At 34.2% G+C, this 22,749-nt stretch overlaps 2 protein-coding genes across 2 annotated transcripts; both read left to right on the top strand.

Moving 5' to 3' along the window:
* Positions 1–1,730: 1,730 nt before the first annotated feature.
* On the top strand, positions 1,731–2,657 carry LOC139840822 (uncharacterized). The gene has a single exon (XM_071831065.1). The coding sequence runs from the start codon at positions 1,731–1,733 to the stop codon at positions 2,655–2,657; it is 927 nt and encodes a 308-aa protein (XP_071687166.1).
* A 326-nt stretch (positions 2,658–2,983) lies between these two features.
* Positions 2,984–3,550, top strand: LOC139840820 (uncharacterized). The gene has a single exon (XM_071831064.1). It carries the CDS (start codon positions 2,984–2,986, stop codon positions 3,548–3,550), a length of 567 nt encoding a protein of 188 aa, XP_071687165.1.
* Positions 3,551–22,749: the final 19,199 nt, after the last annotated feature.

The raw sequence follows: 22,749 nt of genomic DNA, 5'->3' as shown, positions 1-22,749 counted from the left end.
AAAAAATAAAATTGGACAAGGACTTAAATTGGAGAACAGAAAGTGGAGGGGGGAAAGTGTTACTCAAGTTAAATTCGAAAAATGATTAGGGTGTGTTTGGACGAAAGTAGCTGGAGCTGGAGCTGGAGCTTATGAGCAGGAGCTGGAGCTTATTTTTGAAGCTGGTAGCTAGAGCTTATTATTTTTTATAAATGTTTGGTAAACTAGCTGGAGCTTATTTTTCAGTTCATAAGCTCTACTTTTTTTCATAAGCTACTACAAGTAGCTTATTTTTTCAGAGCTTATGATTTTCATAAGCTCTACTTTTTTTGTCTACCAAACGAAGCTTATGACTTGGAGCTTATTAAAATCATAAGCTCAAGCTCCCATAAGCTTCCATAAGCTCCAATACGCTACGCGCCAAACACACCCTAATCACTAACTCAATTCAAAATTTTATGTTCAACACTTCAATTCCTAGAGGACCTTAAAACTCAATTCAGAATACATTATACAAGTACGTATACAGACTTTGAAGAAGTGCAGCATATATGTCTACAATCTAACAATTTAAGAATCGAATGCACATTCATACCAACAACACATAATACTGCCTAATACAATTCACGCGTTAGAAAACATATAAATGAGTGAAAAATCAAACACGTTCAACACCGGAATAATTAAATAAAATCCGTCGTAATCTGAAATAAAAGATAACTACCATATAATAAAATACAGAGAATAAAAGATATATAATGTGCGACCCCAAATTCTTTTCATTAAAAATAACCCGGTTAAGATGCGTTATCACTATTATTGGTTTCTTTGGTACTCTGCATTCTCTTCTGCATTCTTTTGCTCGGTGAGTTTATGTCACCCCTTATGAGTTTTCATACATCTCTTAATTTGTTTTGTCCTTGAAGTTTCTCTCTCTTGAAATTTCAGGCGGAGTTAGCTTTCTACTATCACATATTCAAATTTGTTTGGGTACTATTGAGTTTTGAGTTTCGGCTAATTCAACTGTGTTAAGTTTTTGGTGGTCACTCTTATTTTGTGTGTAGGCGTTCGACAGGTTAGGGGTTTTACGGGTTCTTGTTGTTTAGGTTTGGTTCCCGTTTTTCATCAAATTGTCACAAGTTCTCGCCTACAATTCCAATTTGGCGTTTAACTTTATGGCAAATCTTTTGGCTGAAGTTGTGCGAAGACGCGATTTTTGGATGTTTCGGTTGTGTTTGTTGGTGTTTGCTTAGTGTTTTTCATTACTGGGTAGATCAATTAGATCGTTGCCTATTCGATCCGACTAGTTTCCAAATACTATGTAGTTAAATTAGATCTTTGAATTGTTACAGGATCAACGTGCCTGGCACTTGTTCATTAAGTCACAAGCTTAGCACGTGAGCTGCTAGAGTCGTTTCATAACACGAGAGCTGCTGGAGTCGTTTCATAACAGAAATTGCTAACCGTCTTTACAGCCAAGAAGTTGTTACTTGATTAGTAGCTTAAATAGTACAGTTACTTTGTAATCAGTTAGTTTTTCAGTTAATAATTCTTCTCTCTTGTAAAACCTAAACTCAGTTCAATCCAATTGTAAATACGATTCAATTCCATAGCTCTGTTTCTTAGCTTGAGCTATTAGATTGATTTGTGTAATTGTGTGATTTCGATTAAGTTCCAGATCGTACAATAACAGTGGTATCAAGAGCTCTTTCCTGGGCGATTGATTCAGTAACACAAGTTCATCGGAAAAAATGGTGACTTCTACCAGATCGGCGGTGGCCGGCAACGAGAACATGCCGGAATATATGAAAACTGTGATGACGCAATTTAATCAAGCAATAGCGACGATTAATGGCAGAATAGATCATGTGTTGATACAACATCAATGGTTCACGGATGAAATAACAAAATTGAAAGGCGGCGAAGGATCTAGCAACCGGCATGGTTCTTCACAGTTGACGAGGTTTACGAAGGTGGAGTTTCCACGGTTTGACGGTAGTGATGTGAAGGAATGGTTGTATAGATGCAGGCAATTTTTTGAGATCGACAATTTAGAAGACGAAGAAAAGATCCGCATCGTATCGATTCACTTGTACAAAAAAGCCCTAACATGGCACCAACAATTCATAAAGCTCAATGGTCAAGTTGATTGGGAGGTGTATGAGCAAGCAATTTTGAAAAGATTTGGTACTACTATCGAAGATCCTATGGCGGAATTGAAGAACTTAAGGCAAACCGGTTCGATTGATAGCTACTATGAGGAATTCGAGGCATTATTAAACAAGGTAGAGTTGACTGTCAAACAAGCAGTGAGCTTGTTCCTTGGTGGACTTCAAAAAGAAATTGAGCTAACGGTTCGAATGTTTAAGCCAAAAACGTTGGAAGAAGCCTACGGATTATCAAAATTTCAAGAAGATACTATCGCCATTTCAAAGAAAAGGTACAACGCTATTTTACCAACTCCAAGAAATAATACTAGTTATGGTGTTAAACATATGCAATATGGGTCGACAAGTGCAAATACTGTTACTTTACCACCTACCAATACACATTTAGCCTTAACCAATACACCTCATTCTAGTACCTTCAAAGCAAATGACCAAAATGTAACTAAAAAGAGATTATCTCAAAAGGAATATGAAGAAAAAAGGTTGAAAAAACTTGTGCTTTTATTGTGATGAACGTTACACACCCGGTCATAAGTGTACTGGGCAAATATACAACATTGAAGTAATTGGTCAAGAAGAGGAAGGAAATTGTGATTTAGATGAAACTGTTGAGGGTGAAATGACCAATGAGGTAGTAGTACCTAGTGATGTAATGTCTCCATATATCCCACATATTTCGTTAAGTGCCTTAACAGGAACAAACACTTACCAAACTATGCGTGTCACGGGCCAAATTAATTCACATCATATTCACATACTCATCGATTTCGAAAAGTACACACAATTTTTTGGATCTTGAAACCGCAAAAAGAATAGGGTGTACCGTTAAGTCGATTATGCCTATGAATGTGGTTATACCTGGAGGTAATCAAATCAAAAGTACACCCGAATGCCAAAAGTTGAAGTGGAAGATAAATGGAGAAACTTTTGAAAGTTACATGGTTTTATTGCCGTTAGGAGGGTGTGAAATGGTATTGGGAATTCAATGGTTATGGACCTTAGGGGATATCAAATGGAACTTTGAGGCGTTAACAATGTTGTTTACTTATAAAGGCAAGCGAATTAAGTTAAGAGGTATGCGTAAATCAATGGTTCAATGGCTAAATGGTAAGAAAACTAACAAGTCAGTGGGCAGTCAACAAGCTCATTTGAATGCCATGTATCTCTGTGTATATCCAACTACTTTGTGTTCAATGGATATAGATGTCCAAAAGGAAGAAAAACAATCAGAAGGGTTGACAATCTTACTAAATGAATTCAATGATATTTTCGAGGTTCCAACGAGTTTACCGCCAAAGAGGACATTTGATCATCGAATACCTTTGAAAGAAGGAACACAACCGTTAAATATTCGACCTTATAGGCATCCGCAACCCAAAAGGATGCGATTGAATCCATGGTAGCCGAATTATTAGATACCGGAGTAATAAGACCAAGTCAAAGCTCATTTTCGGCACCAATAGTCATGGTTAAGAAAAAAGATGGATCGTGGCGCATGTGTGTCGACTATTGATGTGAAGCGAGGTGTATATAAAATAGTTTATATTTTACTAGGAAAAACTATTAAATACGATACAATTTTACACAAGATATTTATTTATTTATAGAATGGATATACTTAAACCTTGCTACAACACTTATAGGCAGTGTACCTAATCGTACAGTAGTGTAGTTTTTAGTAAGTCCGGTTCGTTCCACAGGGAAATCTTTAAACAAAGCTCAACGCTATATTAGTTTACTTTTATAAAAATACAAACATATATATAAGTAATATTATTATTATAAAGGGGGTTTTTACCGTTTAATGACCGGTTTGTCGATTTTAAAACTTTAGTCGCAGTTAAAACCTAATGTAAAATATAAAATAAATACAAGACTTAAATTAAAGCGTAAAGTAAATAACGATAATGAAATTGCGAATAATAAAAATGCGATAAAATAAAATTGCGATAATTAAAAAGTACGATAATTAAAAGTGCGATTAAATATAAAATAAATAAAAGTGCGATAATTAGAAGTGCAATTAAATATAAAATAAAGGAAATTAAATATGAAATAAAAGAATTATGCTTATTTAAACTTCCGTAATCATGATGTTTGACGTGTTGATTTTAGTTTTATGCCCATGGGTTAATTGTCCTTTGTCCTGGATTATTTAATATGTCCGTCTGGTTTTTGTCCATAACAGTCCATCAGTCATAAATATAAATTGCAAGTGTCCTTGTCAAATTATTATTATACCCGAAGTTAAATATTCCAACTAATTGGGGATTCGAATTGTAACAAGGTTTTAATACTTTGTTTAATGAATACACCAGGTTATCGACTGCGTGTAAACCAAGGTTTTACTACTTTGTTAACAATTACACCAATTACCCTTGAATGTAATTTCACCCCTGTTTTAATTATTCTAGTGGCTATTAATCCATTCCCGTGTCCGGTTAAATGAACGATTATTCGTACATATAAATACCCCGCCCATCGTGTCCGATCGAGTGTATATGGTAATCTATAGGGACGCCCAATTGTAAATCTTTATATTAACATTAACAAACTTTCATTTAGTTAAACAAATATAAAGCCCATTAATAGCCCATAGTCTAATTTCCACAAGTGTCGTTCTTTTGTCCAAACCCCAATTATGGTACAAAGCCCAATTACCCAATTTTAGTAATTAGCCCAACATCATGATTACTTCGTTTTAAATAAGCATAATAATAACTTAGCTACGAGACATTAATGTAAAAAGGTTGAACATAACTTACAATGATTAAAAATAGCGTAGCGTTACACGGACAGAATTTCGACTTACACCCTTACAACATTCGCTAACATACCCTTATTATTAGAATTAAAATTAAAATTAAAATATAAATTATAAATATAAATATAAATTTTACGTATGAAGAGGAAGAAAAAAGATAGATGATATTTGATCAGAATTCGGTTGGCTTTATAGCCAGAGTTGAAAATTGGGGCTCCGCGACTCGCGGCAAAATGCCCTTAAAACTCCGCGAGTCGCGGAGATGTATTTACAGCTCACACCCTTGGAGTTTCTTGCTGCCGACGGTTTTTAATATATATATATAATATTTATATAATTAATATAATTAATTATATATTATATTATATTTATATACATAGTTAACTTGTAATTTTTAGTCCGTTGCGTCGAGCGTTAAGAGTTGACTCTAGTCCCGGTTCCGGATTTTCGAACGTCCTTGCGTACAATTTTATATCTTGTACTTTGCGTTTTGAATCTTGTACTTCTGTAATTTCGAGACGTTTCTTATAAATAATTGGAACCTTTTTGATTGTCTTTTGTTCTTTTGAGCTTTTTGGTCGTTTGCGTCTTCAATTCGTCGAATCTGTCTTTTGTCTTCACCTTTTTTTATTTAAACGAATATCACTTGTAAATAGAACAATTGCAACTAAAAGCTTGTCTTTCTTGAGGAATAATGCTATGAAATATATGTTCGTTTTTAGCATTATCAAATATTCCCACACTTGAGCGTTGCTTGTCCTCAAGCAATATCGTCTTGAAATACTAGAATCACTTCTTTATTCTTCACACTTTGTACATCAGTGATTTCTATACGGCGGTATAAACAATGGTAGTAACGATATGGTTTACAGTCCCACATGACTATAAAAATTTAGATCCATTGAGGAAATTGGATCTTTATGAAAACATTTGATCTTTTGAAAATCTAGTTTTTACCCTAGATAAGTTTTCCGGAATAACCCTTTACCGGTGTTTGCAAAATATTTTTGTGGGTTTGGTGGGTTTCAGATTTGAAAATTTTAGCTCAAAACTTGCGGTTTTGTGTCACCCACTTGCTAACCTTGTATTTGGAAAGCAACACGTCCAGTTTACTTGTTCCGTATATTACCTTTCGGCAAACTACCGTCCGGTTGTAAAGGAAAGCGTTGAACAAGCAACTGTTAAGGCAATGTCCCGTGACATGCTTTTAATTATGGTCTATAACGTGTCGGACGCAATTACTATCCTTGGTAGGAGCAATAGTAAAGCTCACCCTTATAATTTTTTGGTCTGGCACAAGGTCCTGTCTTTGACCATGCTATGCAACCACCGTTCTTACGGTTGACACCCGATTTAGTTCAGGTGACCTAATGAATTCCAGGTGAATTCCTAGGATTTTACGTTCAATGGTAATGAACGCATTGAAAATAGGGTTTTCAGAAAACAAATCGGTTTGTAATTTTGATCAAAATATTTTCTCGTTTAAGCTCGAGTTTAGATATCATTGAATTCCATGAGTTTGAATTCTCAATCTTTAAGGTCAATCTCTAGGATTGAGTAATATCAGTCTTAAAAGCTGATTTTTAATCTTTAAGGAGATTATCCTTTCTGGGGATCTGATTCATTAGTCTTATCAAGCTAATTTGCACGGTGCCTCCCCATTGTACGAGATAAATCCTTCTCATGGTTAGGATAAATCTAACCACTTGGCGACCCTATTTAATGCTGAGGTCCGTGGATTTCCTGCTGATTTTAGTGATGACTTTTCTAGATTTTTCGTCAACCTACAGCTGGTCTGGACGACAACTTCATGACCTAAATCAAGAAGCGCGTTTCTTTTTCGGAAGACTTTACTTCCTTTTAATGATGGAATTGATTCATCGTGTAGATCCATCTCTTCTTTTCTTTCATCGGGTAAAACAGTTTAGTTTAGTCCAAAGCAAAAGTATTTTCAGTTATTTGTTACAGATATATGTGACATATGTTTAAAATAATTTGGTAAATTTTCCCACACTTGGCTTTTATTTTCCTTTTTATCGTCCTCTATTCCATTTTAAATGAATTTTAACATTTTAGTTTGTTTCTCAATTTATGTCCTTTCTGAGGTAACAATAATTTCGGTGTTTAAAACCTAGTTTTATTGTTCATAAATATGTATAAACATGATTTTGAATTCATTTAATTGAAAATTTTGAAAAATTTTACTAGAATTGGGTAGTCAGTATATAAGACTAGGGCTGTTCTTTTTTATCAGAGAGCACTAGATTCTAATACAACTACTGTTTTACTAGTATTTTTAATGGTAACCAAGTGTATAAAGTAAAAATTTTTAAAATCCGAAAGAATTTAATCCCTTCCCACACCTAAGATCTTGCAATGCCCTCATTTGCAAGAAATCAGTAACAATTTAAATTATTGAGGGTGATTTGTGTGAAAATGATTAAATTTTTACCAAAGTCTCCAAATATATTGGCGTTTGTTTGCTGAATGATAAATGGTGCACATCATTTGTTCATCCCGTCTTGTTGTTATTTCACATATATTTTGCATCTTGTCGTCAAAATTAGTTGCTTTTGCTGAACTTAATGCCAGTCTTTGAAAATGCGTTGTTTTACCCTGTTGTGTACATAAGATAAACTGCAAACATATATACATATTTTTGAAGTTTGGTATATTACCCCACATTCAAAAATTATTAAAATCTAAGAATAAAAGTTAGATAATTATAAAAATGATTACAATATTAACAAAAGTATTAAACAAATCAATAATTACAAATTACAAAATAAAAAAAAAATAAGTAAACTAAGGATGATATTGGTACCAATAGGGGTTCCACGCATAACCATAAGTGCTATAGAATGCTTCGGCAGGATCATACGTAGGATATGGTGGCTGCATCTCTATCGACCAAGGAGGGAAGACGGGTTTCGGTGTAGGAATATAGTTTCTACCTATATGTTGGCAATGCGCTATGATCTGGTTCTGATGAACTTGCCAATCTTCAAATGCTCTCTGTCTAGCATTTTCGTATTCCTGAGAAGCTATAAACCTATGCATTTCTTGCATCTCATTCCCCCCTCCTACATTACCTTGTTCCTGGTTTCTCTCCACCTGTGGATGTCTACCATGGTATCGTACTGCGGCGTTATTTCGCCGCTTCAAAACTTTCGCACCATGGTATACATTTAAACCTATAGTGTCGCGGGGTTCCGGCTCTTCTAGTAATAATCCCCCCCGACTTATATCCACACCGAGATATTCACCAATCAAAGTAATAAAAATACCACCTCCTATTATGCTATGTGGTCGCATCCCCCGAACCATAGCTGATAAATAATAACCCACACAATATGGTATACTTACAGCGCTCTGTGGGTCTCGAATACACATATGGTAAAACAAATCTTGTTCATTTACCTTTTCTTTGTTTTTACCCCTTTGTGTAATCGAATTAGCTAAAAACCTATGTATTACTCTTAATTCGGCTCTATCTATATCCAAATAAGAGTAGTTTCCCCCTTTGAAACGGTGATGGCTTGTCATTTGACTCCACACACCGTGTGTATCAAAATTCTCATCTATCCTTCTACCGTTTAGTATCAATCCTCTACAATCGGCAGACGCTAACTCCTCAGGCGTATATATACGTAAAGCCTGAGCCATGTCCAGTAAAGACATGTGGCGCATCGAACCGCCTAACAAAAATCTAATAAAAGAACGATCGGTTAAACTAGCTACCCGATCATTCAACTCTATACTACATAACAACTCTTCACACCATACTTTATATACAGGTCTGCGTATGGTGAATAAACATATCCAGTCATTAAAAGAAGAATTACCATACCTCTGTACAAGTAATTCCCTAATTGGCCCGGCCAATTCTACAGCTTCTAAGGGTCCCCATTCTATGACCCTCGGTACCTCAACAACCTTAGAGTGAAGAGTATGCAAACCCCGTTGATATTTTGGATAATCTATCCAAAGTCTGTCAAATCTCAGGTTCGGGTGCAATTCTTCCAAATGCATATCGGAAAAGGTCATGACTGGATGAGGTACATCCTGCTTGTAGTAGTTATCCACCTCCTGTTGTTCCAAATTCTCAGCAGGAGCATGGCGGGCTTGGGATGAAGATTCACCCCTTTCATTCTGCAAAACACATCAAACACAAATTTTGTGCATCCAAATATGCATTAGTGTCAGCAAAATCATCAATCAAAATAATTACAATGACATTATCAATTTATATCAAACTTAAGCTTATTTTCACATTTTTATCAAATCTACACTTTTTCAAATAAGCATATACGAAAATTTTCGCCAAGTTCATAAGCATTCAACTCAAATAACATGTCAAAATAATCATTACTAGCAATTAAACAAGTCTCAAATGGCATTATCTTTCAAAAACCAAGTTCATGAATTTTAGACTTGAAAAAGTCCACTTTAATTCTCAAAATCATGTTTAGGCTCAAAGTTTGGATCATTTAACTACCTAGACATGTTATACTACTCAATTTAGCAACAATTCATGACAAAAATCGACCATAACCTGTTTATATCAAAAAGCCCCAAATTGCTCAAGAACACAAACCCTAGATTATTCAAAATTTGAAGTTTAAGGCTTCTAATCATGTTAAACAGCATCAATCTAGGTTATACAAGCATAATACATAAACAATTTAAGTCTAATTACACTAAAAAGCATCAAAATCAAATTGGGGAAAAATAGCTCAAGAACACCTAATTTCGAATTAATGGTGTTTAGGTGTAGAAATTTACCGTTTTTCTTGAGAAATTCTTAGATAGCATCCTTCTCAACATGATTTTAGCAAAAAATTTGGTGATTAACGGTTAAAAATTGAGATTTTGGGGGGTTTTTTTCGTGTTTTTGCGGAGCTTTTCGCGTGCAGTTTTGCAGTATGTTTTTGTTTTGGGGAGTAAACTGATCAGTTTTTGCGTTTTATTTTTTTTCTGAGTTTTGGTCCCTCCGCGAGTCGCGGAGGTTTTGTACTTCAAACTCCGCGAGTCGCGGAGTTTACTCTTTTTTTTTTTTTTTATAATCTTTAACTTCTTAAAACAATTTAGTAATTAATTTTAAAATTTTGTTTCCCTTTATTTAGGACGAGGTCGTTTCGGATCGATGTCCTAGTCCGTCCTTCGACAAAATTTTAAAATTTGTCTTTTTGTAGCGATTGTTTTAAAAGCTAAGATTTTTGGGTTTTTTTAAATGTTTTTGGCATACTTTAAATTAATAAGATTAAAAATAATGATAATAAAAGTTCTCGTCCCTCCCTTGGGTAAAGCAATTTCGGTTCAAAGACCTAGTCTTCAACTTACGACGAATTTTAAAAATCATATTCTTAACTTAATGAGATAAAGTAAATTTTTGTTTTTAAATTCACACAACTTAAATATAAAATTCAAAATTAAAAATTAAAAATTAAAAATTCACACCAAACTTAAAATTTGAAATGCATAAAATTAAAATTTCATATTTTAAAAATTAAAAACTCACACCAAACTTAATTTAAAAATTCATAAATTCATACCAAACTTATATTAATTTTTCAAATATTTACAATTTTAAATATATTGTTTTTACAAAGTTTACAATATTAATTTAAGATTTAAATATTAATTTTAAAAACATGGTAAAAATAAAATTAAAAATCTTTTTGTCTTTTTATCCCACTTTAATTAATCAAATATTATCAAAAATATGCGCCCCTCTTTTCGGTAAAGTAATTTCGGTTCCAAGACCTAATTTAACTCATGACGAATTTTTGAAATATTTTGGGTTGATTGATTAAAGATATTTATACCTTAAGAATAAACGTTAAATTTCGCAGTGATGTAATAAATTTTTGAATGATATCAATAATTTCGGTCGCCAAACCTAATTTTATTTAATACCAATTTAATACTTTTTAGCGAACAAATTAGCGTTTATTATCAAAAGGTTAAAAATAAAAATAAAAATAAAAACTGTACATACATACCTGTGAAATAGATTTCTTAGTTATATGATCTATTATATTCATAAGATAGTCGGTTTAATTGGTTTTCCATGGCTGCATAGGCGTAACCTCGAGCATTCATTGTCTTTTCTTCTAAACATATGAACGGTCCGTCTCTGCATAAAGTAACAAATTCGGTATTTGAATAGGTTTGATTATTTGAACATTTACCTCCATGTGACCATTTTCCGCATTTGTGACATCGTTCTAGGTGTCGTGCTCTTCTTTTCGCTGCGGATTTTGATTTTCCTTTACCAAATTGTAACTTATTATCTTCGCATCTGGATCCTTTTCTAACTCCGTCCATTCTTTCTCTGATTACTGATACTAATTCACTCGGTAGTATGTCATTATTTCTTTTAGTGATCAAAGCGTGTAGCATTAGACCATGGTTTAGTTCACAGGCAGTCTTCATTTTGTAAAAACCTAAAAAAATAAAAATTCAGAATGGGGGGAGAAGACTAGTTCTTTAGGGTCTGCTAGGGAAAGACCATACGTGTTCCATTTTCGAGAACTACACGAAAACAGACAATCTAACTCTAACAGAAATACATATTATCCTTTAAAGACTTGATTCTCCCCACACTTAGTTAGCTGTGGTGTCGAAATTGTGATTAACTTCGTTGTCGACTTCCATCGGACCATGTATGTAATGTTTAACTCTGTGACCATTAACTTTAAATTCAATCCCATTTGAATTTATTAATTCTATCGTTCCGTATGGGAAAACTCTTTTGACTATGAATGGTCCAGACCATCTTGATTTCAATTTTCCAGGAAATAGCTTGAATCGTGAATTGAAAAGAAGAACTTTGTCTCCTTCTTTAAATTCTTTTGAATTTCTGATTCTTTTATCATGCCATTTCTTCGTTCTTTCTTTATAGATTAACGAATTTTCGTATGCTTCATGTCTTAATTCTTCTAATTCGTTTAGTTGACTTAATCGTAGACGTCCGGCTTCATGTAAATCAAGATTACATGTTTTCAAAGCCCAAAATGCTTTGTGTTCAATTTCTACTGGAAGATGACATGCTTTTCCATAAACAAGTCTAAAAGGTGTGGTTCCAATTGGAGTTTTGTAGGCTGTTCTAAAAGCCCAGAGTGCATCCTCCAATTTAATGGACCATTCCTTCGGATTTGATCCTACGGTTTTCTCTAGAATACGTTTTAAAGCTCGGTTTGTATTTTCAACTTGTCCACTTGTTTGTGGATGATATGCGGTGGAGATTTTATGAGTTACTCCATATCTTTTAAGAACTTTCTCAAGTTGATTATTACAAAAATGAGTTCCCCGATCACTTATTAAAGCTTTCGGTGTTCCAAACCTTGCAAAAAGACGTTTTAAAAAGTTGACTACAACTCGTGCATCGTTAGTTGGGAGAGCTTGTGCTTCCGCCCATTTAGATACATAATCAATGGCTACGAGTATATATAGATTATTATGAGATTTTGGAAATGGACCCATAAAGTCAATACCCCAAATGTCAAATACTTCACATACTTGGATGACATTTTGTGGCATTTCATCACGTTGACTTATTTTTCCGGCCCTTTGACATGCATCACAGGATTTGCAAAGAAGGTGTGCGTCTTTGTAAATTGTAGGCCAATAGAATCCAGCTTCATAAACTTTTCTTGCTGTTAGTTGAGGCCCATAATGCCCTCCTGTTGGTCCTGTGTGACAATGGTTTAAAATTTTACTAGCTTCATCTCCAAATACACATCGGCGTATTATTCCATCGGGACAACTTTTAAACAGATGTGGATCTTCCCAGAAATAGTGTTTTATATCACTGAAGAATTTCTTTCGTCTTTGGTACGATAATCCTTTTTCAAGGAATCCACAAACTAAGTAGTTTGCATAGTCTGCAAACCATGGGATTTCTTTATAATCTATCTTCAATAGATATTCATCAGGAAAGTTTTCTTGTATGGCCGATTCATTCAGAACTTCTAATTCGGGATTTTCAAGACGAGAAAGATGATCAGCGGCGAGATTTTCTGCTCCTTTTTTATCTCGGATTTCAATATCAAACTCTTGTAAGAGTAAGATCCAACGGATTAATCTTGGTTTAGCATCTTGTTTTGAAAATAGGTATCTAAGAGCAGAATGGTCGGTATAGACCACCGTTTTTGCTAGAACGAGATATGATCGAAATTTGTCAAAAGCAAAGACAATAGCAAGGAGTTCTTTTTCAGTAGTTGTATAGTTCGTTTGTGCTCCTTGTAATGTCTTACTAGCATAATATATAGGTTGAAATCGTTTTTCAATCCTTTGTCCTAAAACGGCTCCCATTGCAAAATCACTTGCATCGCACATTAGTTCAAATGGTAGATTCCAATTTGGTGTTATCATGATCGGCGCATTAGTGAGTTTTTCTTTAAGAATATTAAAAGATTTGATACACTCATCTGAAAAGATAAATGGCGCATCCTTTTCTAGGAGTTTATTCATAGGAGTGGCAATTTTTGAAAAATCTTTCATGAAACGTCGGTAAAAACCGGCATGCCCTAGAAAACTCCTAACTCCTCTAACATTGGTGGGATGTGGAAGTTTAGCAATTACATCTACTTTAGCTCTATCCACTTCAATCCCTTCTTTTGAAATTTTATGTCCAAGAACGATGCCTTCTTTAACCATGAAATGGCATTTCTCCCAATTAAGTACTAGATTTGATTTTTCGCATCTAATTAGCATTCGTTCCAGATTAACTAGACATGATTTAAATGTATCACCGAAGACTGAAAAGTCATCCATGAATACTTCCATGCATTCTTCTATCATGTCGTGAAAAATCGCCATCATACACCTTTGAAAGGTTGCAGGGGCGTTACAAAGTCCAAATGGCATGCGTTTGTAAGCAAAAGTACCATAAGGGCACGTGAATGTGGTTTTCTCTTGATCTTCGGGTGCTATTGGAATTTGAAAATATCCGGAAAATCCATCTAGAAAACAATAGTAACTATTTCCGGCTAATCTTTCCAACAATTGATCTATGAAAGGTAAGGGAAAGTGATCTTTTCTGGTGGCGTCATTTAATTTTCTATAATCAATACATACACGCCATCCTGTTACAGTCCTAGTAGGAATAAGCTCATTTTTCTCATTTGTAATGACAGTCATGCCACCCTTCTTAGGCACGCATTGAACTGGGCTTACCCATGGACTATCAGAAATTGGATATATCAAACCTGCATCTAGCAGTTTAATAATCTCTTTCTTAACTACATCTTGCATATTAGGATTTAGTCTTCGTTGACGTTGCACATACGTTTTATGACCTTCTTCCATAAGGATTTTATGTGTGCAATACGAAGGACTTATTCCTTTAATATCATGAATCTTCCATGCAATGGCTGGTTTATGAGCTTTCAACACAGAAATGAGTTGTGATTTCTCATTTTCAGTAAGAGAAGACGATATTATTACAGGTAATTCAGATTCACCATGTAAATAAGCGTATTCCAAATGGTTTGGAAGTGGCTTTAACTCTAATTTCGGAGGTTCTTCTATCGATGATTTATATCGATATCTGTCTTCTTCTTTTAGCATTTGAATTTCTTCTGTTGTTGGTTCATATCCATTAGCTATAAGTGTAGCTAACATTTCAGCTTCATCAATTGGTTCATTACCTTCTCCTAAAGAACATTCTCCTGTTCCTTGTAATTCTGGAAATTCTTCTAATAATTCTGCATGTGCATCTATAGTTTGAATATAATAACATGTATCATCTGCAGATTGTGGTTGTTGCATTGCTCTATCAACTGAAAAGGTAACACTCTCATCCTCTATACTTAGGGTCAGTTTCTTACCGAACACGTCTATCATTGCTTTAGCCGTGTTTAAGAATGGTCTTCCTAATATGAGAGGAACTTGAGAATCTTCTTCCATGTCCAAAACAACAAAATCTACTGGAAATACTAAAGTACCAACTTTAACTAGCATGTTCTCCATTATCCCTCTAGGATATTTTATTGATCTATCGGCTAGTTGTATGCTTATTCTGGTTGGTTTCAATTCTCCAAGGTCTAGTTTAGCGTATAGTGAATACGGCATTAGATTTATACTAGCACCTAAATCTGCTAATGCTTCTATTGAACTAAGACTACCCAGAAAACATGGAATTGTGAAACTTCCTGGATCAGATAGTTTTTCTGGTATCTTATTCAACAGCACTGCTGAACAATTAGCATTCATAGTAACAGCCGAGAGTTCTTCCATTTTCTTTCTATTCGTGATTAGATCTTTCAAGAATTTAGCATATCTTGGCATTCCTGAAATCACATCAATGAAAGGAAGATTTACATTTATCTGTTTAAACATATCCAGGAATTTGGATTGCTCGGCTTCAAGTTTTTCTTTCTTCATTTTACTTGGGTAAGGAAGTGGTGGTTGGTATGGTTTAACATAAGGTTTATCCTTAACTGTGTTATCTTCATTAACCTTTTCAACTACCGGTTCTTTTTCCTTATCTTGATCAGGTTGTGGTTCTTGTGGAGTAGGAATAGTTTCATCAGAAGTTACAGGTATTTCAGGTGGTTTAAGTGTTGTACCACTTCTTGTGGTAATAGCTTTAGCTGTTTCATTCCGGGGGTTAGCATTTGTATCGCTTGGTAGACTTCCCGGTTTTCTTTCACCTATTAACCTTGCTAGGTTACTCACTTCTTGTTCCAGATTTTGAATAGAAGCTTGTTGATTTCTAAATGCTTGAGCATTTTGTTCATTGGTTTGTTTCTGAGATGTGAAAAACTGCGTTTGAGTTTCAACTAGCTTTGTCATCATATCTTCTAAATTCGGCTTTTTATCATCGGTTTGTTGTGGTGGTTTGTTTTGAAAATTTGGTCTTTGCTGATTGTAAGTATTATTGGATACTTGTTGATTGCTAGGACCTTGTTGGTTGTTGTATGGAATATTTCGGTTATAATTCTGGTTTTGATTGTAAATCGGTCTTGGCGGTTGATAATTATTCTGATAACTATTTCCAGGCCTTTGGTTTATGTATGAAATATTTTCTCTTTGTTCCATTGTTAATTCAATACTGTGACAATCTTTTGTCAAATGTGGTCCTCCACACTGCTCACAACTAATTCGTATTGAGTGAATATCCTTAGTCATCTTTTCCATTCGTCTCTCCACAGCATCTATCTTTGCGGAAATGGAATCTGAGTCATGGCTAGAATCGGCTCTAGCTGCTTTAGATGATCTAATGATATCTTTTTCTTGGTGCCACTCATGTGAGTGGGAAGCAGTGTTATCAATAATTTTGTAAGCATCAGTTTCGGTTTTCTTCATAATAGAACCACCAGCTGCTATATCTATGTCTTTTCTTGTAGTGATGTCGCATCCTCGGTAGAATATTTGTACTATTTGACAGGTGTCTAAACCATGTTGCGGACATCCTCTTAACAACTTTCCATATCTTGTCCACGCCTCATATAGAGTTTCATTTGGCTTCTGTGTGAACGTAACAATTTCTGCTTGAAGTCTTACGGCTTTAGATGCAGGAAAGAATTGTTTAAGAAATTTGTCAATTAAAACGTCCCATGTATCGATTGCCCCTTCAGGTAACGATTCCAACCAATCTTTGGCTTCTCCCTTTAAAGCCCAGGGAAATAACATGAGATATATCTGTTCATCCTCCACTTCTCGGATTTTAAATAGTGTGCAGATCCTATTAAAGGTACGTAGATGTTCATTCGGATCTTCCTTCGGCGCACCACTAAATTGGCATTGATTAGTCACCATGTGTAGAATTTGTCCTTTGATTTCATAATCTGGCGCATTAATGTCTGGATGGGTAATTGCGTGACCTTGGCCAGTGCGTTTAGCTCTCATTCGGTCTTCCATACTTAAAGGTTCCAGATTCTCCATAATTGAATTTGTTGACTCGGTATCACTAGATGATTCTGATTTAATAGTTCGTTCCTCAACAATCTCTGTTTGAATGATTGGTGGTTCCGGAGGAAAGTTTAATGGTTCAGGATCTACGAACCGTTCCTGAATATTTTCTGGATTCTCAATTGTGAGGTTTGTTTCAAAAACTGGATTATCGGAAATTTGAACTGAAGTACTTGGTCGACTGGATGACGATTCTAAAGAAAAATCAACGGCGGTTATATTTGTTAAACGATGTCTTGATCGAGTTATAGGTGGTGAACGTACAAAAGGTGATGAATGTCTTGCTCGGTGCATTCACTGAATATCCTATTAGTTTTAAAAAGGAAAGAAAAATTATAATAAGTTATCCAATCAATAGACTTTTCTGATTTTGCCCACGTTTCGAATAGCCAAAAGATGCAGCAGAGGGGCAGGATTCGTTTGGTCTCAATATAATTGAGGACTGTTTGGCTCCAATAACCTGGTCCACGTACAAATCCAACTATTACTACGAACCAGAAAATTTTGATGTCTATTAATTTAACCACTTAAAATAAATTTTCGTAATTTTAAGAAATTTAGATAAGAAGTAGAATAAAAATTTATGTCCTAAAACTAGAATAGCGAGAAATAAGAGAGAAAAAGAGTTCGTCGAAAAAGGTCGAAAAAGAAAAAATGGTTGAAAAATAAAAGGTGACGGAAAAATAAAAGAAACTTATAAAAACTTAAAAATACTTAACTAACCTAACCTTATTACTACAACTAACTTAAAATTATAATCGCAAATTGAAATTACTAATTGGAATGATAATTGGTACATAGTAAACGGTCTAAAAATATTAAAGCTTACAGGAAAAACTAAATCCCAAATGGAAATAACTTAAAAAGAAACTAAAACTTAAAAAGGCGTCGCAAAATTCTAAAGCACCTAAATCTTAGTCTAAAGAAAAAGTACTTAAGGAATTCTACGGCAAAGCCTAAAAATCTAGGAGTAAAAATAACTATAGCAAAAACTAAGTTTAAAATTAAATATGAGCTAAAAAATACAAATATTACGCTACAACAATTAAAAAGGGACAAAATATAAAAATATACAAAAAGTTGTAAAAAGTACAATTTTTATAAAAATATTATTTTTATATTATTTATTTAATAAAACTACTAATTTTACAATTTTATTAAACTAATTTATCTAAAATATATAAATAAAAAGTAAAAGTAAAATTAAAACTAATAATAATAATAATAATAATTAGGTTTTAATAATAATAATAATTAAAAATAACCCGTAATCAATGCTTGATTAGGGTTTTTGTCCGTGTGTCAGATGGCCTCCGCGAGTTGCGGTGATTAATGAGGAAAACCCCGCGAGTCGCGGGGTTCAGAATTTGAGCTGACAGATTTATCTTTTTACGCGTTTTTTTTTTTTTTTTTTTTTCTTTTATTTTATGTTTTCTGTTTTTTTAAAATAAATAAAAGGTTTTAAAATAAAACTTATATTTTTATAAACTAAAATAGAAATAAAGAAACTTATAAAACTTAAATATTTAACAAAATCTTAAAAATACATATATTTTTGTTTTTCTTTTTATATTTTTCAATAATTAAAACGTATTTTTACAAAAACGAATTTTAATAAAAGTAGATAAAAATCCTTTTTATATTAGCGTTGCGCTTCCGGCTTTTAAGATAGTCCCCGGCAGCGGCGCCAAAAATACTTGATGTGAAGCGAGGTGTATATAAAATAGTTTATATTTTACTAGGAAAAACTATTAAATACGATACAATTTTACACAAGATATTTATTTATTTATAGAATGGATATACTTAAACCTTGCTACAACACTTATAGGCAGTGTACCTAATCGTACAGTAGTGTAGTTTTTAGTAAGTCCGGTTCGTTCCACAGGGAAATCTTTAAACAAAGCTCAACGCTATATTAGTTTACTTTTATAAAAATACAAACATATATATAAGTAATATTATTATTATAAAGGGGGTTTTTACCGTTTAATGACCGGTTTGTCGATTTTAAAACTTTAGTCGCAGTTAAAACCTAATGTAAAATATAAAATAAATACAAGACTTAAATTAAAGCGTAAAGTAAATAACGATAATGAAATTGCGAATAATAAAAATGCGATAAAATAAAATTGCGATAATTAAAAAGTACGATAATTAAAAGTGCGATTAAATATAAAATAAATAAAAGTGCGATAATTAGAAGTGCAATTAAATATAAAATAAAGGAAATTAAATATGAAATAAAAGAATTATGCTTATTTAAACTTCCGTAATCATGATGTTTGACGTGTTGATTTTAGTTTTATGCCCATGGGTTAATTGTCCTTTGTCCTGGATTATTTAATATGTCCGTCTGGTTTTTGTCCATAACAGTCCATCAGTCATAAATATAAATTGCAAGTGTCCTTGTCAAATTATTATTATACCCGAAGTTAAATATTCCAACTAATTGGGGATTCGAATTGTAACAAGGTTTTAATACTTTGTTTAATGAATACACCAGGTTATCGACTGCGTGTAAACCAAGGTTTTACTACTTTGTTAACAATTACACCAATTACCCTTGAATGTAATTTCACCCCTGTTTTAATTATTCTAGTGGCTATTAATCCATTCCCGTGTCCGGTTAAATGAACGATTATTCGTACATATAAATACCCCGCCCATCGTGTCCGATCGAGTGTATATGGTAATCTATAGGGACGCCCAATTGTAAATCTTTATATTAACATTAACAAACTTTCATTTAGTTAAACAAATATAAAGCCCATTAATAGCCCATAGTCTAATTTCCACAAGTGTCGTTCTTTTGTCCAAACCCCAATTATGGTACAAAGCCCAATTACCCAATTTTAGTAATTAGCCCAACATCATGATTACTTCGTTTTAAATAAGCATAATAATAACTTAGCTACGAGACATTAATGTAAAAAGGTTGAACATAACTTACAATGATTAAAAATAGCGTAGCGTTACACGGACAGAATTTCGACTTACACCCTTACAACATTCGCTAACATACCCTTATTATTAGAATTAAAATTAAAATTAAAATATAAATTATAAATATAAATATAAATTTTACGTATGAAGAGGAAGAAAAAAGATAGATGATATTTGATCAGAATTCGGTTGGCTTTATAGCCAGAGTTGAAAATTGGGGCTCCGCGACTCGCGGCAAAATGCCCTTAAAACTCCGCGAGTCGCGGAGATGTATTTACAGCTCACACCCTTGGAGTTTCTTGCTGCCGACGGTTTTTAATATATATATATAATATTTATATAATTAATATAATTAATTATATATTATATTATATTTATATACATAGTTAACTTGTAATTTTTAGTCCGTTGCGTCGAGCGTTAAGAGTTGACTCTAGTCCCGGTTCCGGATTTTCGAACGTCCTTGCGTACAATTTTATATCTTGTACTTTGCGTTTTGAATCTTGTACTTCTGTAATTTCGAGACGTTTCTTATAAATAATTGGAACCTTTTTGATTGTCTTTTGTTCTTTTGAGCTTTTTGGTCGTTTGCGTCTTCAATTCGTCGAATCTGTCTTTTGTCTTCACCTTTTTTTATTTAAACGAATATCACTTGTAAATAGAACAATTGCAACTAAAAGCTTGTCTTTCTTGAGGAATAATGCTATGAAATATATGTTCGTTTTTAGCATTATCAACTATCGACAACTAAATGCTCATACAATCAAGGACAAGTTTCCGATTCCGTTGATTTAAGAGCTTATCGATGAGTTAAGTGGATCTAGAGTGTTTTCAAAGCTTGATCTAAGGTCCGGTTATCATCAAATTCGAATGTTTGAAGACGACATTGCAAAAACTGCATTTCGTACACATGAAGGGCACTACGAGTTTCTTGTGATGCCCTTTGGCCTTACTAACGCACCATCAACATTTCAAGCACTCATGAATGATGTCTTCAAACCGTTCCTTTGTAAATTCACCTTGATTTTCTTTGACGACATCTTGGTGTATAGTGCTAGTGAAGAGGAGCACATGGAACATCTACGTATGATATTACTGACCATGCGAAACCATACCTTATATGCTAAGCAATCTAAATGTGTTTTCATGACTAAGAGTGTTGAATATTTGGGCCACGTAATTTCAGCCCAAGGGAGTGGCCACTACCCGGCTAAATTAGAGGCAATTGCGAAGTGGGTCGAGCCCATTAACATCAAGCAGCTTAGAGGTTTTTTGGGCCTTACGGGATACTATAGGCGCTTTATAAAGGGATATGCATCGATTAGCCAACCGTTAACTAAATTGCTTAAAAAGAATGCGTTTTCTTGGTCAGAGGAAGCTGCTCATGCATTTTCAGCATTAAAACTGTGATGCCCCGTACAAAACCATCGTGTACGAATTATCAACAACAGGATCATTACAAGGTTAAGTACTATATGCTGTAATTAAAGAAATTGCATTCGCGATAAAAAAGGTGATGTCATAACCGACATCAAATGTTTTACATTTCAAAAGCATGCTTCACTAAGTAGAAGCAGATAAATAAGTGTACGTGACCCCAAAGGTCGTTACATAACATAGTTTCAAAAGTACGAATGTTTGAATGCAAGATAAGTAGTCATGCGATAACAACTCTAAGCAGCGGGTTCTACAGCACGACTAGTACACAGCGGAAGCAACCTCAAGCACCTGAGAAATACATGCTTAAAAATGTCAACACAAAGGTTGGTGAGCTATAGTTTAAGTATAACAGTATGTAAGGTAGGCCACGAGATTTCAGTGCTACAAAGAGCGTTTCAAAACAGTATGATAAAGTATATGTTAACCGTGGGCACTTGGTAACTAACTTAACGTTTAAAATACCCCCTGAAAGTACACTTGGCGAGTGCGTATATTTACGAAGTATTAAACACTCGTTGACTGCTAGCGCGACTAGCCCGAGTGAGGATGTCAAACCCTATGGATCCATATCTAAGATTCGCGTTCACGGTTCATAAACCAATGATTAAACGTTACCGAGCTAAAGGGAATCTTTATGCCATTGTATAACCCACACATATATAAGTTTAAGTACTCGTACCTAGTATGTAAAACATAAAATCCGCATGTATTCTCAGTTCCCAAAATAAGTTAAAGTAAAAAGGGAATGCTATAACTCACAATGATATGTAGCGGTAAAGTAGTAGTCGGGAAAGGTGTGCAAGTAAATGGTCCGAAGTCCTCAACCTAAGTCAAATAGTACTAAGTCAGTAAATCGTCTTAATAGGTTTAAAAGTATGTATTTAAGTTCTTAAGGGTCATCATCAATCATCATTAAACAAAAGGCGTAAAGTAAGTTTCGTTTATGAAAGTAGTTTTCAATAAAGTCTGACTTCAGTCAGTCACCACGGCCTCTACCCTTACTGAATTAAGGTGAGACCAGTGGCCATGGCTCCGTCTATGAGTCCCTTAAGTGTGGTAAAATTTACAGAAGCAAACTCGTCTTGGTTTGACCGTGGCGACGGTCTAAGTGCGAGTAGGTCAGAAATTTCTGCACAACGTTAAAGGACATAGTGACGATCGGAGGGCCATAAATCCTAAACCGTAACTCGGATTAAGACGAGTCCTATATGAAAAGTTATCTACACGAACTGAGCTATCTGAAAATCAAGGTTACAGTAGCCCAGGTGTAATGGTCTGTTACAGAAACCAGAAAAACAAAAACTGTACACAGAAAACAGAAAAGTAAATGGACATAGTGACGCTCGGAGGGCCGTAGACTCTAAACCGTAACTCGGATTAAGACGAGTCTTATATGAAAAGTTATCTACTAGAAAAGTTCTATCTAAAAATCAAGGTGAGAACAGCCCAGGTCTACTGGTTTGTTCCAAAAGCATCAGGTCAGTAGGTTTTGGACAGAACAGTGAGTTTTTAAGGGTTCCGGTGGTCTTG

Source organism: Rutidosis leptorrhynchoides, chromosome 4 (genome assembly GCF_046630445.1).
Source record: "Rutidosis leptorrhynchoides isolate AG116_Rl617_1_P2 chromosome 4, CSIRO_AGI_Rlap_v1, whole genome shotgun sequence".
NCBI classification, from domain to species: domain Eukaryota; kingdom Viridiplantae; phylum Streptophyta; class Magnoliopsida; order Asterales; family Asteraceae; genus Rutidosis; species Rutidosis leptorrhynchoides.
This window is presented reverse-complemented; position numbering and strand designations above follow the sequence as displayed.

Excerpts from the sequence above, each read along its gene's own strand:
- LOC139840822 (XM_071831065.1), top strand. The coding sequence starts at position 1,731 with ATGGTGACTTCTACCAGATCGGCGGTGGCCGGCAACGAGAACATGCCG.
- LOC139840820 (XM_071831064.1), top strand. The coding sequence starts at position 2,984 with ATGCCTATGAATGTGGTTATACCTGGAGGTAATCAAATCAAAAGTACA.